A 19,503-nucleotide genomic window follows, 5' to 3' on the forward strand; every position below is an offset into this window, starting at 1 on the left:
GGTCAGGCCCCACCTTTGACCCACACACCCACAACACACACAACACCTTTTTGTTTCTAATATGCCTTTATGTGAAATATCTGAGAAAAATCAGTTTAAGAGTTAAAAGTACAATGACATCCATGGACTTCAATTCCCATACCCACTCAGGTACTGAGAGGAGGATGAAAGAGTTTATACAAAGTGACAGGAGCTCGAAGTACAACATGCAGACTAGTTGATTTTCCAAGTCTTCAGTGGGCTGGACATCTAAAGATGGCAACTACACTATTAGATCGAGCAGTGCAGGAGAAGACGTTAAACCCTGTGCTGAGGCTCACGAATGTGAGGTACACAGACCGGCTTGGCGAAATGGAGAAGGCTGCCGAGACAGAAGGAGAGAAGACGCGTACAAGCAAGAAGGGCCGTTGAGATGCTGGGAGACGTGCAGCAGTTCCTTGAGGTCTGGGACGCAAAGGAAAGCTGATGTGTGATCGTGTAGCCATGCAAGACGAACGTCTAAACACTCCAAAGTGGAAAGTGGATGAAGAAGCCACACTGCAGAGGTGTAAACAGAATCGAAGACGCTGTAAGAGACCAGTGAGTCTGTCCAAAGCGGACCCTGGGGCGTTCCGACAAGCGTGGCAACCAATTTTTGAATGGTACAATATTGTTGATACAGAAAATAACCAAAGAATGTTTGAATGCAGTCAAGACAAAGTACAAGGGCAAACCCCAATCAGTACAGATGCATGTGATATTAGTGTGGTGTAAAAGTTTGAACAATTGTTACCTTAGATAGATATACCAGAGACCTCTTTATAGTTAATATGTTGGTTGGGCTGGCTGGTCACTAAATTATGTGCTGAGAGTATGACACGTTCCTGCAGCAGGCTGGCACGCGGCAGGCTCCACTCCAGTCACTTAAAGTTTGCAACAATGCAATTGAGCAAGTCTCTGATGATTTTGCTGCTCCTTGCTTTGCCAGTGCCCCCACCCCACCGGCATTTCAAAAATTGTGATTGATGAGGCTCGTGTTGTCCTGGCTCTGCCTCTTCCCCACACCACATCAACCAATGAGTAATCAAAGGCCTGTTGTCTGCATGCAGCAGCTTCTGTATTTAGAAGATTCTAACTTGTGGGCAGGTCTTCTTCAACACTCTTTCCTTCTGCATGCAAAAGTGAAGCTCCACACAAGGCGCCATGCTGCTCTTCTTGAGGTGGCCTTGAAAGGTTTCAATCATGTATCCAGCCTATCCCAACCTGCTACACTGCCTCCCGCTCGCCCCTGTCCCCCTGAGAACTACTCAACCGAGAGGCTCTGAGCTCTGTTGCCCAGTAAGTAGTAATTTGCCTTCATTTCTATGCAGTGTTCATACCCAATGGGTTTTTGTGTGTTTTGCATCCAGCGTTGAGCAAGTTCAGTGTGGCACGAGGAGCAAATCTGCCACATTGCCTCCATGCTTGCAGCCATGCTGATTTGACTGGGGATGCTTCCATGGTTTGTGGCTTCTGTTGCCTTCCTTTCTTTTCATCTCACAAAACCCCTCTCCTGGGTGATCTTTAGCTACCAGGTGGTACAAGCTTTTAGGCTATTCGTGCGGATCTCTGCTTCAGTGTTTCACTCCGCATCTCTGCAGTATGGCACGTGGCATGACTGGTGCCTGGGGGAAAGTTGCAGAGCAGGACCTGGTTAGAAGAATGTCTCAAGTGCACATAGGGTAGAGGGGTTGGAGTGAGGGTTCAGTCGAGCAGTGCCCACTCTCTTCTACATGCACTTATTCTTAACCCACATAAACCCTATAGTTGGTGCCATGGTGTGAGATAATATTCACATTGTTGCTTTCTATGGGCTAGGTTTGTGCGCTGGCAGCTATGTGGTGTGTGCTTGTTTCCCCACCAGTCTTTTGCATTTGTGCAAGGTGTGTATTTTAGTGGATTGCTTTGGTTTGTGCTTTGATGCTTTACTCATGTGCAGGCGCTGTAATTGCTATTTTTTAAGGGCTCTGTTTATGTGCATGTCATCACCAAGTCCTGATTTGTGGGTGTGACATTCTGTATTATGTTTCTAGGCGCTACATTTTTCAGATCAGTGCCTTATTTACAAAAGCGTTTTTCAATGATGCAATCTTTTAAGCTTTCATATACAAGAACCAAATGATATTTGTCATTTGCATATAACTTTAAAAATGTAAATAAAGTGAAGGAAAAAAAAGGCTTTGCAAATCGTTCCCTCTGTGATCGGTTTGTGTGTAGCTTTTTGGCAGGGCATTTATTGAAGTTATGCTTTTATATAGCCCTAAATGCCTTTAAGAGCCGAATGGTATTCAAACCCTTGCCGCGCTGTATTGTCGTGCTTAACAAATACAAACGCGTCTGCATTGCTCCTGAAAAAAAGATGTATCCCTTTGAAGTAACACAGATAAAATAAATCTATTTACCTCTGTTTCCTTGTGTTATGAAACTGCCAGGTGCAGTTGCTTTTACCATTCTGAGCAGTTCCAATCTAACCTTGTGTTCTGACCGTCACCCTGTTTCTCTGCACTAAAAGGCATAAACTCTAAACCGAGCCAAAGCTGCAGAGTAAATTTTTGTCAGTGCTCCAGATTTCATCAGCACTCCCAAGTTCACAATTTACCCTCATTGCCTCCCTTCTGCAATGCAAACATGCACCACACTCCTTCATGAGAGCGCCATGGTCCACTAAGAGAGCTAGATGCTGTAGTGTTCATTTTCAAAATTGAAGTTTATAAAAAGTGGGCTACGAAATCGTATGTTCAAGCACTGAATTTTTTGGCTCTGTTAAGCAGTGAGTTTGAAATGGTTCAAGAGAGACTTGTCTGACATAGGTAATGATTTTGCAATATGCAAATCTAGAAGGAAATGTATAGTTTAATCTTGGTAGTGTTTCAAGCACATCTGCCTTTGGGCAGTAGAAAGCATATCTTGACTGTCATGTCATTCTTTCTAGGATTACTTGAATGTGTTTGCTGTGTGGGAATGAACGGAAATTCAAAGTGTTACATACTTTTTAAAGTTCTGTGCTGCCTGTCATGTTTTACCAAGTGCTTGTACTTTGGACACATTCATACAGGAAAACATTTTGAGGTTGAAATGTTCGATTTTTATTTTGTTAAATGCTTGCTTAAAATTCTTTTCCTCTTTAGTTTCTTTTCAAAATTAATACATTATTCCAACAAAACAAAGTGAAATAGCATCCTCTTTGGGAAACAGATCACAGATCACAGAAATGTATGTTTATATATTTTATTAACTAGATAATCAATTTAAGGCCTAGACGAGTATCTGACCGAATCTAGCTATGTAATTCCTTCCTTTTTCACATTGGGAAGGGGCATGGGTTTCGGGGGAGGTGGGGCGGCAGTCGAACATGGGTATCCGAGGGGGGCCCCAAGGCTCTTTATGCCCCGGGCCCTAGAAATTGTTAAGATGGCACTGATATACCAAGCACCTCATGGTATATGTTATTGTGGTATAACCACAGAACTGTAAAAAACATAAGAACTCCTGGCAGGCTAGCAGACCTGGCAGCTGAAATTGAATAAAAGATTCCTGGCACGGGAGTATACTAGGTGATCTGCAAATTTACAAGAAAGTCTACAGAAAGACTGTTACAGAAATGAATGCTTAAACAGGAACATTGTGAGTCCAATGAAGACACAAAGGAACTGTTAGCTAAAGAGACATTTCGCCACCCTATTTAGGAATCCAGGAAAAGGGGACCACCCTCTGGATCCAAGGGTCTTTACCTTGGAGAACATGTTTCGTTGGAGTCATACTTTTGAACACTTTTGCTAGCATCAAGTTTAAGACTTTTCCTTGAATCCCTTGTTTTTTTTTGTATATTGTGAGGGTCAGGGAAAAGACGTTTTTGGACACAAGGACGGCTTGTCGATTACTAACATACTGATAGGGACCGATCCTTTTTGATTTCTAGGTAGGGAAATTCCTTTTTAGAATATTGCTAGAAAGGTATTTTCCCAACCCATTTTTATTCAATAAATGTCTTTGTATAAAAACATGACTCCATTTTGCCTGGCTCTCATTTCGGACCCCTCACAGGGTGTAATACCAAAATTCATGGTTTTAACTTACAAATATAACCTGCATTACATTAAGTTAAGATATCCGTAAATTACATTTTTAGCAACTTCCAGCGAGTTGTCCTTGTATGCAGAACTCGGCCACAAAGAATGTTTTCAATCATTCTAGATGAACCTGATACCCGTTTGGTGGCAGCACTTGCACAGGTACATGGCACATACTGTACATTGAGGTTATTGACCGTCTGGTTATTATTTTGGGTATATTTTTGTAAGCCAGCACTGTAGGTAGGATTTTTTTGTTTTTCTGATTCCAGATGACAATCATTTCGCAAACTATAGATGCGGTTTAAGGCTACGGATTTGACTTTGAGCAGTGCATTGACTGAAATTGTCCTGATACTTAAATGAAGTTCGGGAAGGTTGAAGGTACTTTTTAGATTAATTCAAATGTGTACCATAGTATTGGATGTATTTTGTAGAAGCTGATAGCTTTTCCAGATAATTATATTTAGAAGGCAGCCAAAGCCGTCCGACATTTCCTCAAGTAGATTAAATAATTCACTTTTGAATTGATAGCGGTATTCTCCCATATAGGGCAGTTCCTTTTTGTTGAGAGGGATGGAATGAGTGTTCAATAACATTTGATTCTAGAAAAGTACACAATGATATTCTTGAACGATCCTTGTTTTTGTAAGGAATGAAGGCAATATACTCTTGTTGAAGGATTCAAATATAGACCCAAATGGGTAGAACATATCTGTTACCAGAGACTTACACTGGTACCATCCACCTGTGACAGTTGTAAGGAACTCATGGTGGCAACAGTAAAGACAGACTCAAGTGATCACAGATCAAGGGTGTTAAACTGTATAGGGAGGTATAATCTAAATCTAAGATGGGGGCAAGCTTCCACCCTCAAACAATAGTAAGGCAGTCCTTGTTGTCTTTGTCAAATAAAAGGGCATTTACTAAGAAAAACCTATTGCCAATCCTTACGCTAAATACAGAAGAAGTGTGGTATAATGTTCTTAAGAATAATAAGTCTGGATGCGGTAGTTGGGGTCTCCCTTCCCCACGTTTTAAGCACGGGATAAGGTAGGATTCTGGAGCACAGCACACACTCTAGCTTTCCCAGCATGAGCAAACAGTTCCGCTCTCAGCAATCAGAGCCTTCGGTGGTTAAGTCTCTTTTCTACAAAAAGTCTCTTGTCTCTGAAGATCTGATGGCTTTCAAATAATAAACAAAAGTTCCTTTCTGTACATACATTGGGTGATGCCTTTTCACCCTTGGATCCCCCTCTTCCAGGCTTAGATTCACAAAAAGTTATTAATGATAGCAGAAGCTTCGGTAGTTACGTTTTCTTGATTCCGAGGGCCTGACCGGTTTAAATTACAAAACAAAAGTTCAACAGAAGTTCTTTTCTGGTTGCACTCTGGGTGATGGTTCCTCACCCTTGGGTCCCCCTCTTCCGGGTTCGGACCCATCTCGGATATCTCCCTCCTCCAAAGACTGTCTCTGTTGCACTGTTCTTTGTTGCATTCACGGGTCGGTGGGTGTTGGCTTCTCAAACTTGGATCCCCCTCTTCTGGGCTCAGATCCCACTGGACCGTTCACCTCCCTCGATCGGGTTCTCTATGGCTTTCAATGCAATTTTGTCTGTGACATTCACAAATCTTAATGTCTTTTTAAACAGTTCACTGTGGACATCCTTCAGTCGGATTCACTCGTATCAACAGACTTTATATTGGACTTTAGATGTTGCCCCTTGGTTATCGGCATCCCTCCTTCGGGTTCAATCTTGCCAACTTTGTCATCAGTTTTACGAGGCAAGATTCAATTCCCTTAGTTTCACAGTCATCTGTTGGTCAAAGACTTTTGACTGTACAGAGGATTTTACTGGACCCCTTTATGATCCCCTTTCTCGTATTTCTCAAGGCCTTCTGGTTATGGTAGTTTCAACAAGCGGGTAATCGCCCAGAGTTTCCTGAGTGAGCACCCATGTGGTACCAGACTCCTCTGTTGTTTGTTTTCCCCCTTTTAGTATCAATAGTTCTTTATGCTTTCACAGTTCAATTAGCTATTTGCTACTTTTTGTCAACACAGTTCCGTTTCTTATCAGCTCTCCCCTTGACTCACTAGCTGTGGTGAACCAATTGGCTTTCTTTCTCTTTAGATTCAAGGTTGGTACCACGAAGACCAGCATCTCTCCCCGGTTTGGTTATCGGCGGAGGCGGGTCATGTGTACGTTCAAATCTGCTGCAACACACGCTGGCTATTGTTTGCGGTCTTACTATTCCTTTCGCAGAGGTTTCACTGGCCTTGGTCGGAAAGGGCAAGGTTGCTTCTCTTCTTGTCACCCTCTCGGTTTGCGCCGCCTTTCTCCTCCTCTTGAACTGCTGTGCTGAGTTAGCTCTCTCGACGTGCAGTCTGCCTTACTCGTCTTGTGCTCTCGTGCTCCACCTTTTATCCCTTTGGGGAAGGGAAGGGGTCGTCAGGTGTGTGCGATTCTGGTCAATTGCCTAACTCTTATGTTGGGACATGTCAGGTAATTGGTTTGGGTGTTAGTCGGTCGTCCTTGGTGATATGCAAAAGTGTCTGCATCGGAAAAGGGGGGTTGTCATGGAAAACTATACTCTGTGTCCTAGGGATGTTGATAAAGTGATAAGGGTGAGATTAGTGAGGTTTGCTAACACAGGATTATTAGGGTGGATAACAGAAACAAGAGGATTCTCGGAGTTGGACCCGAGAAATTCACTTGAAGGGAGGTAGATGTCTTAGAGCCTATGGTGTCTCGTCCCCTTCTGCCTCTTCCTCGGTATAATACAGTGCTTCACCTGGGGCCTTTGTCCAAGTACATCCAGGGGTTCCCCCATCCAGGTGATCCTTACTCTTCCACTCGCCCCTGGAGTTGGCGATAGAGATCAGCCCTTCCCAGGCCACCTTAATAAGTGATACTCGAGGTTGGCTTGGGCGAATACCCTCCGGTTTCTCACACAGTTTATTGAACAATTCAATTTGTGCATTAATCTTTCTTGATGTAGGTGAATTTATATTGATACGTTTCAATCAGTTGTTGATAACAGAACACATGATCACATATTGAACTTATATGTGGTATGTTTGCATTATGTTTATTATTTGAAAGTGTTCATTAATGATACAGGAAATGGGTTGCATTGTTCTGTGATTTAACTTAGTTATACCATTTTGTTAATAAGCCTAGTCTTTTCAAAAACAATCCCGAGTTAGATGATTTATTCAAGTTAAATGGAGGGGATACTTCCAAAACTGGGTTGCCTTAAGCCCTTAAAATTGGATAAGCACTTGCCAGATACTGACCTCATATGACCAGGCACTTGCACCATTTTCCAGCTGTTGCCATTTTATGACCAATTGGTATCATTATTACAGTGCCTGCCTATCCCTTACCTACGCAAAAACCAAACCTGTTGGCGTTGCCAATGCGTGTTCCGATGATAGGAGGATTTTAGAGGCTGATTTTTGGCATTTGTTCCATAAGGTATTCTGTTGCAGGGCTCTGTGCTGTTTGATGCATGTGGCATAGTGCAGTGTTTTTGCAATAAGAATGTTGTTGGATTGGTAATTGGGATTGGTGGACCACTGAGACATTCCCACATGTTTTAGTCTGAGGATCGGCAAGAGGCATAGCTTTGGGCTCTTTGTGACTGTCAATCCAATAACGTAGTTCTCTTTTAGCGATGGAAAACATGCACTAATAATAATACAACTGTATGAACGTTTTCAAACCACTTTATTATTTTGGCCTGGTAGGGAACACAAGATGTGCCTGCACAATTTGAACGCCTTATTTAATTCCTTCCGTGTTCATGTTGTAATACATCCACTCTGCGTTTTCTGTCCACTTCCTATCGACAGTGAAAAAAGAAACAGCTCACGTCTATATCGGTCTCAAAAGGAAGAAAGTCGACTTCAACTTCAATATGTATTTTAAAAGATTTGTGTTATTTTAAAACAGAATCGTTAATACTGCTCAGCTTCATGTCTGGATGTTTAAGTAGTTTATTATATAGAGTTGTGTTCTCACTATTGGAATCCTATGAGTCTACAGTGGTTTTTAACACCTTTCTTTTTGTGTAATTACAGGTCATGCTCCATAGACGACTGTGGAACAATCTGGAATGGGATCTGAATTACAACCTCACTCTGAATGACACATCTGTGGTTAGGCCAACGATTTGGCTGATCCTTGGGCCTAAACCGCTTACTGATTCACTGTATCAAAGAAGTGCATTAGCTTTGGAACATAGACCTGTTGTAAGCTTTGGCCAAATGGCAGGTAATTTCAAAAATCATCCATTTATTTTCACATAAAAATTATCCAAAGTTTAATGCATAATCCACTGAACGCCAGAGCTGAATTATGTGGTCACATAATGCAAACACTATTCGGGGCTGTCATTTATGTTAAAAAGCCTTGCTGGAACGATGTATGGCCTACAATGCACATTAAGAGGATTTATTGCTGAAAATGTTTCCAGTTAGCCTTCTTGAAGGGTTACAAAGTGGGTTTTAAAGTTAGTATGGATTTCATTATTTAGGAGTAGCAGTCACTTATTGGAATGTTCAAGTGTTTTACTCTTTTACATTGATTTGATGTGCTTTAAACGTTTTTAAATGTATTTGAAATGAAGCCAGTTTCAATTGAGTGTCCAAGAGACCAATCGTGGTGTTGAAGACACTGCTACAATAGCTAAGAGTCAGTGCATGCCAGAAGACTTAGGAACCCACTATCTCTGAAGTAGAACATGTAACTATCATTCTCTAATGAAAATGTAACTTCCTCAACTAGAGGGAAGTGGGTGTGACTCAATAAAGTTGCCCTGTCTGCCCACAGGAAATTATGTATTTTAAATGGAAAGTATCTTCACCTCAATTTCAGATATTGTACAGGGGACCGCCTCTGAAAAAGTAGTCCTAGATAACCCTTTTTCCTTCTCATATTGTTAGAAAGTCAAATATACTGTATTTGTGGCGTCCTGTTCATTCAAACAAAATACTTACCTAAAATGGCCGCCATGGATCTGGAAGGCGGAGTTCCATACGACACCCCTCTTCCATTTCCATGGCGGCCAGCAGAGACACGGAAAGGCAGGGGCAGGGGTGCCGCCACACGAAACAGATAAATGGTGTGAGGTGTGAGAAGGGACCATACAACAGAGGGGAATAAAGGGAAAGATGGCAGGTTGGGGAAGCAGCCATCTGGCTGCTCGGAACGCGGGTTGAGATTTTGGGATTCAGTCCATGATCCAAGCAAGCTCGCTGGTTGTTTCCCCTGCCCCATTGCTAATAAAAGAAGGAACCCCTATTACAAATATTAAAAGTAGTTTGCTTTCACATTTTTGGTTGGATAATAGATTAATTCTGAGAATAAGGATTGCTAAAACTATGACTAGAAAAATGCATAGTATTGATTTTCCATATTCATTGTTCAGCATCATAACTTGTGATTGTATAATTCATATATTTAGGTCTTCATACATTCATTTTCACTTACATGGCTGCACTGCCAGTCGCTTAATATTCAATAGCTTGTTAATTAGCCAGGACGACCGCTCAATTGCATGCACTGGCCTTGTGAACAGGACAGTTTTGTGTGTCTTGGGCTACATATACCGGTCTGGGACACTCATTACTTTGCCTTAGACCCCGCAGAGGTCAATAAATTGAGCCCCACATAGTGGGTAACAATGACGGTAACAAGTAAAATTGATTAACCAGTACTCAAACTGGATTCTTAGTGATAGCAACACTATATAAAACACCAGGAGTAATAATATTTGTATGTAAAATAATGATTAAGGCCAGCTAATCCTTCACCATGCCACCTTTTTGCTCTCACATAGATAAACCGAGCTAGCATATAGTATATAAACGCCTGTGATCAAACTCATTATGAGTCACAGCCAAGCACGAGCATAGCTGCTAAATGACCCATACCTTGACTCTTATCCTCCAACTTCCTACACCACAAGCCTTCAACCTGACATCCTGTCACTCAAAACTTTCTCAATGAAAAGTCCATACTGTACCTGGAATCCTACCTCCTGAAGCACCTTGAAGAGAGGGTCCCTGGAATGCCACTGCTTACCCCATGAACATGACAACCCGAAGAGTCATGAACACACAAAGCAACTCACTGTTTGTACAGCCCTCCCCAGGAGGGCCAGTGACATCCACATATGCAAACAGATATTCTCTTAGACAACCATTCAAACCTTATCCAGTCAATGTCTTTATAGATACAGGTGCCACTACCCTGATCATGGATCCAAATGCCTCGATGGATCAGATTGACTAACAGAAAACCTTTGTGCTGACGTCATTAGGACACCACGACATAGCACCGTTAGTCATGAAGCAAACTCGTAGCCATGTACGAAGTTACGCGGACACACACATGCTCACACGAAGAACATGCTTACACATTTCTGTAGATGGAGGACAGATACATATACATTCTGTCAAATACTTCTATTATTTTTCTCATTAACCAAGTGCAGAAACGCTGAACGCAAGGCAAAAGAAGAGATGCAGAGCAAGCTTGCAGACGCATATCGCAACAGGATCGTATAAGAAGCCTGGAAGAACCGAATACAACTAACCTATAGGAAACCTAGCACGGTATAGATATATAAAAAAATCATAGTATAAATATAATAGGTTACATGAGGCAACAAGCCATAGGACGAAAGACGAGGGGAAAGCAGAACTAGGCTGCACAGAACAGCAGGCCAGGGCTCTCAGCCAAGGTCAGAGATAAACCACACATTGCGAAGCTAAGAGACACAGAGCCATCTGCAGAAGAGCAGAAAAAATCCTCCTAAATTGCATACCACAGAGTTTGATTTCGACCGGTTCTCGGCAACACAGACCTTAAGTGAAACATGGATTCTTTAACAACGTTGCAATGCTGAGGGCACTCTCACAGGCATAAGCAGTAGCACTAACAGTTATATTAGGAACACATAGGACTCATCAACTTGAGAAGGTGCACTGAGCACTGAGAACAGAGCTGGTTACCGTCAGCTCCAGGCCATCAAGGAACCGAAATCCAGGTGTGAATGGCAGAGGGCAAGGGCCAATGGTAATCCTGCAACAAAGTAATAGATTTTTTCTTGGGGGAAGGGGCAGACAAGCCACCTGACTTGCGAGGACCCATAGTGTGGTATCTATAGGTGCCGTGCATAGGCACTACCACCCCAACTACCCAATCCTGTCTTCTCATAGGTTTTTGGGGAAGAGCCCCATTTTGTGACGTAGAAATGGAACAAAATGGCCTGACGGAGGCTTAGGAGCCGTGAGTCACAGAGATTTAAAATATCCTGTATGTGCACTGGGGGGAGGGTTTGTTTGGGCCCTGGGAGCTGGAACGGTGAGCTTGTAGTGTGACCCTCAGTCTCTCTGGTATACCTAAGCCATCAACCTGTAGCATAAAGCATTTACATTGCATCCAGCCTCATCACCCCTCACAACACAAAACCCATACTGGCATCCCAATTGTGGCAAGTATGGCACTGTATGATAAAATTATTTACCCAGGATCACACACTTTGGTTAGGATTTGAAGCTGGGATATCAGCCCAGTCTACACTTTAAAAACACGATTTTGCAGCTCGAGCTGATAATTTTCTTCAAATAACTGAAATGATCTGCTCTTTTTTTTTAGAGAGATTGGTTGAAAAGAACATAAAGCGCACTGTAAACCAACCTGAAAGATTCTATAAACCCCTACCTTGAGTATCATTTATTATTGTAGTCGTTTTCCCAATCCTGAATGTCATACAGCAGATACTAGAATGCAAAGTTCAGCTACCTTAACAAAACTACACCAAGGTTTTTCTGCTATATTTAGAAGACTTATCCGCACTTCAATAAAACTGTGTGACAAGGTCACCTGATTGTAGCAAACTTTATTTGTGCTACCACGCCGTCGGACATCGCAGAAAGTAACTGGGCATTTTAAAACGGTGTTATCTGGTGGATTAGTTTAATTGCCTTTGAAGAAGGCACATATTTGGCTGTTAGCTGGGGATTGGGTGGAGGGGAGCTTACAGGTAGGTACACAGTGGTCCTTCCTGTTGCACTCACTGCACATGTTTGCTTATTAAGAGAGCTTGTCACTGGCAATAACCCCTTCTACACTCACCGGTGTATGCAGCCTTGCACCTTAAAAGCTCACCATTTCAGTGTGCTGCTGATAACATTGAGATGTATTAAATAGGGCCTCCAATGCCCCAATGGCAGGCATCGTTTCATGGCAGAGGCATCCAAGGCTGCTCGGAGTGAGGCTCTCTGTTGGTGGAGGCACAGGAAGTCGGGAAGACACAGCCCATCCCTGGCCGTGGACTACAGTTCCACATTTCTGGGGCGAGCACCTGTGGCTCGATTTAGGTTTTCTGAACCAGTGCTTTAAACGCAAGTCTGGTTCAAACCAGCCACCTGCCGTGAGGTAGCCTGGAATGGGAAAAAAAACAATATTTAAAAGGATTTGAAATCACAGAGCCAGGTGTCATGAATTTGAATTTTACAGAAAATCATTAGGAAAAAAAAGTATGTGTTTTAATAATTTCTTGAAATAAGCCAATTTCAGTGAAAAGTTTGATTTGTGTTACCCAAGCCATCCTCTACACTAATAAGCACTCACTATCCCTTTTAATAAAGGTGTTGAACTATATTTTATGTGTCAATAATGTTCTGTGGTCTCAGATTATCATAGAGGACATGTCAAAAATATGGGGGATAGAGGGCAGAACATAGGAGAATTTAATAAATCTATTGTTTCTTTTACAAGATAGTCGGACCCCAAATGCATTGGCAAATTGATTCGCTCTGTTAGATGCCTACATTTAGTCACCTACAAAAAAGTGTTTGTTTTTTTAAACGCAGAAAATGCTTCTGTTACTCACACAGCCTCTGCTACTACTGGAAAACAATGGAGTACTGGAAATAGAGGAGCAAAGTGTGGGTGTAGCATATGTAGCTTGAGTGGGTAGGAGGTTCAGGAGAGGGGGAGAAGTAGGTATGAGTGCAGTGATCAGTGTTTGGTGAAATGTTACTATAGAGTTGCACTTTCTGATCCTTTCTGAAGTGTAGGATGGGAGGGGTCAGTCTTATCTGCATTTACAAATTGTTCCAAATTACTCATAACATTTTATCTTTACTGAGGCACGGCATTATGCTTGTTGGCATTAGGGAAGAGCTCCTAATGGCCAGAAAGGATGGTCATGCATGTGTCCTGATTCTACCTCTCCCATCGACTACCCTCGGCACTATGGACAACAATATCTAAGTCGCTTCTTACAGAAAAATGTGACCTTGGATGACAGTTTACTTCTGATTGTCACATGACCCCTCTATATACTAATTTGACTTGGGTTTAATAACTAACACAAGGTCCAGGGGCCTGCTCTAAAAGGCCCTGGTATTTTCCGCCTTGTGATGAATTTTGGTAGACTCACAAACAGACGGAGCGTGACAACCAAGAATTTACAGGTACAAGGATGGCTAATCATGGGGTTGGGGAGACCCGGAGAGTGCAAGGGGCCAGAAGTGGAGCAAAGAGGAAAGGAAATATCCATTGGCAATATCCATTGTGTCAGAGTAATCAAGTGAAGGGGTTCTGGGGCCCACATAAGGAAGGCATACCGCTGCCAGTAACAAAGGGGGATACAAACTTTCCTTATAGAAGTGATATTTACAGATCTTAGCAAGAGAGTAACCCAACACTGTGGAACGAAAAGAAAATAGATAACGAGAATATTATGAACAATCACGTAAAGGCAGGCTTGGACCCAGGTTTGGGAAGTATACCCCAAATAGTAAGCAAAAATATAATGGAGCTTGTGTGTTCAAGGGTCACTCGGAGACCTTGGCAGGAGAGTAAACCAAGACCCTAGATGGAAAGTGAATACGGAGAAAGAGCACGTTGAATCCAGGAACATAGAATTGAGATATTTATATCGCAAAGCAGGACAAACTAAATCGAATCTAGGCAGAGATGGCAAAGAATATGGCAGATTTGGATAATCGATAAAATGATAGATTCAGGAACAGATATAGTTACAGTTCTTACGGTCATTGAAGTGCCCTCTGGACTGGATTATTGAAGCTGCGTCTTAGAGTGTCCGGTTTGGCAGGAGAACATGCCAATAGGAGGGGTACTTTAGGGGATGCTGCAGAGCAGCAAAGCCAGCATGGTGGCTTCCCACTGAGCTCCATGTGGAGCGGACAATTCGTGCCATTCTTTCCAAGCCTTTAGCCATCAGAACCACGCAGTGTGGTCCGGTGTGTAAGGGAGTGGATCTGGACCACTAGGATCAATTTTCTGTCATGGTACCTGCCTGACGATGTCAGTACACACTGAGGTCGCAGGGCCACTACCATATTGACAGCAAGGCGGAGTGTGGCGAAAATAGCACCAGTAGCGAGAGAGGCCTCTGAGGGCAGGCTGAAACCTCCATCTCGCATTGGGCCGGGTGCACTGCGGTCTTGCCCCTCGGTGGACTGAAGACTTGCTGCGACACCTTGGACCCGATGGGTTCTGGAATAGGACCAGATTCGCTCTGCTATATCTGGAGTGGCAGAGCGCATCTCTGACAACTTTGTGAGCCTGCGGCTGCACAGCGTTGTGGATGAAGTAACAACACTGCTGACGGCGCAGCAGGGTGCAGGACCACGAGCTCGGCTGCGGCTTTGATTTTCTCTGGGCCCCCTATTCGACAATGAGGTTAACACAGGCCTGGGCCTCATGTGAAGTGGCCTCAGTGACTCCGGCCTGGATTATTGAAGTTACGCATTACATTACAGAGTGCACAGGGAAGGCCTCCGGTGGGGTCCGCTCCTACAGCACTGTGTATCCCAGGAGCATGCTGGGCAGATCAGAGGGTCATGCCTGGGCCTCCATATCTCTAGTAGCTTAGTGTTTGGGGTCGGTACGGTGAACTTGCTCCACTTTCTTGCCATTAGGGTCCTGCGGAGGAGGTCATTTGAAGGGACACTCACTGCTCCACTGGATACCTGTTCACACTATTCCATTGCCAGCACTACCATACCCCATACCTCGCGTTGCAGCCATTTGCTACACTGACCGGCACTGGCCCTTTCCAAGGCCTGGTTGTGGCACAGCTCCCAGTGATTTACCTTAACTGACAGTAGGAATGTGCTGGGCATGATGAAAGACGCACTGCAGGCAAAAAGGGTGTCGGCATGGAGCGCTTTGCGAGGGTCACCCACAGAGCTACAGAGGCCACTGCCGCAGGTACTTTGTCAAGCCCCACATCCCAGGAAGCGATTGAGCCATTGTGTATGCAGCATATTTTAGACACCATGCAAAAAGGTTTTGGCTCAGTCAATGATAAACTGGATGATCTTACTGCTAATGTTACGCCCCGTTGGAAAAGGAGAGACCGAGAATCACAGAAGCTGAAAGCAGGCTAAGCCTGGCAGACGATGATATCACGACTTTGCAAACAGCTTTGGCGTCCTTGACAAAGGACATGAAATTAGTGAAAGCTAAATGTGATGACCTAGAGTCGAGATCCCGCAGGAACAAATTATGCATCATAGGGATACCGGAGGACACACTTCAGTGGTGGAGGATTTACTACTGCTGGGTGACACTTGTCTTTTGCCACATTTTATGGTGGAACGCACCCATCGAGCGCTTGCACCTAAGCCTCAGGATTATTTGCAACACTTTATTCCTCGCATCATGAACTATAGAGATAGAGACCAGATACTACAGTGGGACAGAGAACTGAAGGAACTCTGCTTTGAGTCACACAATGTTTATATCTACTCATACTTCACTGTCGCAGTGCAGCAGGAATGGTGTACGTTCACCGGTGTCAAACTGCTAAGGGAAAGGAATATCTCCTATGCTATGCTGCTTCCGGCACATCTTAAATTTCAGCATAACAGAATGTACTTTTTCATAGTCCTGGCTGAAGCTGAATCCTTTATAGAGACGCATATCCAGCTGTGTGATCGCCCTTTGGGCTTTACTTCCACTTGATGCCCTAGTCTAGTTCATGTTACACTATAATTATGTGTTCCGTGTCTATTGTAATGTCCTTATAGATTGGCTCGACTTCTACACTGTAAGTTGACAGATAATGTAAGCAAGTTACCTGACCCGTACAGTAACAGATGTCCCCCTTGCGAGTGGAAATGTTCAGGTTGGGGTTGGTTGGGGGTTCGCACTGCTGCAGTTTGGAGTGCAGTGGGGGAGGGTCGGTGGGGGTGAATTTATTATTATTTATTATGCGCAACCGAATTGGCCTGGGGGCATACGGGTGCAGATATTCAGAAAGGATCATCCAAGAGAGCGAGGTTGGGATACCTGATTATCTGAAGAGATGCGTCCTAAGTTTGTTTTTAAATTCTTTGATTGCCCCACAGTTTCTTAAAAGGGGTGGTAGGGCATTGCATGTAATGGGAGCACTTGACCAGAACATGCCCTTTCTCACTAATTCCACAGAGGTTTTTGGTACCTGTAGGTTCCGGTCTCCATTTGAACGAAGTGAGCGTGATGCCTGCTTGATATTTAATTTGTTGGTAATGTAGGGTGGTGCATCACCGGATAAGGTCTTAAACGTGATGGTGAGAATGTTGTACCATTTGGTAATTTTAAACTGCACTTGGTGGCACTCAAGGCGGAACATGGCTCATGGGTGCTCCTCGGCACACTGTGGTATGGCGTGCTTGTGCATTTATGGTTCAGGGTAGCGGAATGACACACATGGTCACGTTCCTTAGTTGGAACGATAGGGGACTGGCCATCCGATTAAGGCCCGGATGATTGTAGCATGCACTTGAGGAAACACATGCGCTTGATCGCCAGGCACTCAGTATCGCATTGAACTGGGGGCCTCACAGATACTACACAAATGCCAGGGGCGCACTGATTTTGATAGACTGCTCGCTGCGATTTAAACATATGGATACTGTGATGGATTTGAAGGTCAGGTACGTGTTGGTGCATGGGATTCTGCACACGAAAGAAATTCTCCTGCTAATGTTTATGGCCCCAATGTAGATGACTCAAGCTTATATGGTAGGGTATTTGCGCTGTGTGCTTCTTACCCGCTGGCAGAGATTGTGTACGGCTGGATTTGAATACTATATTGGACACAGCATTGGATCGCACCAGCACCTCGACCCGCTCTCTGACTAGTGTGGCACAGGAAATATAGCACAATATGCAGTCACTGAAGCTGCTGGATGTCTGGCGCACAGTACATGGCATGAACAGGGAGTATACGTTCTATTCCTCTCTGCATGATATGTACTCTCGAATTGACGCATGGCTATTATCCACTTCATTACTTAATACGGTAGCACAGGGCTCAGTTCTGCCCTGCACCCTGTCCGACCATTCCCTGGTGCTGTCGACAATGCGCTTCTCGTCAGACATGACAACCCGCCCACCCTGACGGTTTAAACCGGCCGCACTCTTAGATGCTGCATTTTCCCTCAATTTGCACGACCACGTTGCCTCCTTTTTTGATGATAATGTGGGATCGGATTCAGTGGTGGCGACTCTTGGCAGCAATTCAAGGTGTATGTTAGAGGGGTGGTTATGTCGGCGGAACTTGGGGTCCTTAATTGCTTGCCGAGGGAGTTGGCTGTGAAGGAAACTGAGCTGAGGTGCACACATCGCCTGTCTCCTGGCATGCACTTCGAGATTAAGTCCACATTGGATGCATACCGGGACTTGGCACAGAGGGAACTGAAATTCATGGATAGACCGGTGCTAGCCAGGAAGTATGGGGAGGCTGACACACCAGGTCAAACAATGGCTCGCCCGACTATGGGGGTGCACACATTCTTTTATCAGGAGAGGGGATTGCTTGACAGTTCATACTGATGCAGATATCAATAAGGTTTTCTATTACTTTTATCAGGCATTATATCAGCACAAAGGGAGCACTATTGTTACCGTGACTGAGCATTAATTAAGATAGATACCAACCATCCTGCTCTCTGGGGAGGTGCAGGATGTACTGGAGGGGGGTATCCAGTTAAGTTTTCGAAAACATATATTCGAACTGCCATTTTGTCGAATTATAAATGCTGAAAAAAAAATTTGGAATGTTTTTTTCTTTTATTTGATGTGTTTTATTTTTGTTTCGTTAGTAAAAGAAAAGTGTCTATAAAAAAACGGGGGGATGGGTGGAACCCCCCCCATTTAAAAAAAAAAAAAAAAAAAAAAAAAAAAAAAAAATGTGCACATTATTTTTTTTCAGCATTATGGTGTCGAAAAAATGGCATTTCGAAAATGTCACTATGAACCACTGGAGGTACCTATGACAGTGGAAGAGATTCATGCAGCCATAGTTGACTTGCATAGTTGATGGGCTCTGACGGTTTGGGGGCAGAGATTTATAAGGAATATTCAGATTTATTGTCCCTGCACTTGTTACACCGATGGGAGGAGGCACTCATGAATGCGGTGTTGCCAAAATCTGTGCGATTATCGATTATAATACTCTTGCTCAAAACTGATAAGATTGTAGAGGACTTTGTCTCTCATAAATACAGATGTCATAATATTTGTCAAAGTGTTGGCGATGAGGCTCTTCCCCCTTAATGCCATACATGGTCCATCCTGATCAGCATTGCACCTCCGGCGGCTTTACTTTATTATACCACAGACGCCCCCAGAATGGAAAGCTGTAGCAGTCTCCTTTAGACATGCAAAAAGCATTTGATACTGTTTCGTGCCCGTTCTTGTTTCATGTGCTGTCTAATTATGGGTGAGGGCCTGAGTTCATCTCCTGGGTGAGGCTGCTGTACGCACCTCCCTTCACCCGGTTCTGGGATAATGGCCGTGACTCCCAGGTGTTAGATTTGGAGGGGGGGCTAGGCAAGGGTGCCCATTATCCCCTCTGCTGTTTGCGTTGGTTATCGAGCCACTGGCTGATAAGATACGCGCTGAATATGGCTGTGCAGGTATACTGATAGGAGGGAAGGCGGAGGTCATATCATTATATCTAGATGGCATTTTACTATATAATAGGAATCCCGATTAAAAATTTGGTTTGAGTGTTTGACACAGTTGTGGAGTTTGCCAAATACTGGGGCCTACTACTTAACAATAATACATCTGAAATATTTCCGCTGACCGATTGTGAGCCGTCATCCAGCTTGTACGCAGGGTTTGAAATAGGCGCCGCAGTCCATGCGATACTTGGTTATTTTTTTGCCCAGACACCAGCGTTCACTAGAGATTTGAATTATGAGAATTACATGGAGGGTATGAAAGCCAAACTCCAAAGGTGGAGTAAAATACCAATGTCATTGGAAGGGAGGCTGTCTCTGCTTAAAATGGTGATAGTGCCCAAACTGTTATACATGTTTCATAACATTCCACTTTGGCCTGGCCGCATATTCTTTCACGACCTCATAGCAGTG

The 19,503-nt window shown here is 43.7% G+C and overlaps 1 protein-coding gene across 2 annotated transcripts in view; it reads left to right on the forward strand.

The window, feature by feature from the left end:
* The window catches only part of MAN2B2 (mannosidase alpha class 2B member 2), a 777,500-nt gene that overhangs the window by 558,232 nt on the left and 199,765 nt on the right, over window positions 1–19,503 (forward strand). For both annotated transcript variants that reach the window (XM_069631990.1, XM_069631991.1), the window contains one exon: window positions 8,173–8,365. In XM_069631990.1, the coding sequence (XP_069488091.1) occupies window positions 8,173–8,365 (193 nt within the window). The remainder of the gene's footprint in view (window positions 1–8,172; window positions 8,366–19,503) is intronic.

The sequence above is a fragment of the Ambystoma mexicanum genome, chromosome 6q (assembly GCF_040938575.1).
Source record: "Ambystoma mexicanum isolate Mex_15411 chromosome 6q, UKY_AmexF1_1, whole genome shotgun sequence".
Taxonomy (NCBI): Eukaryota; Metazoa; Chordata; class Amphibia; order Caudata; family Ambystomatidae; genus Ambystoma; species Ambystoma mexicanum.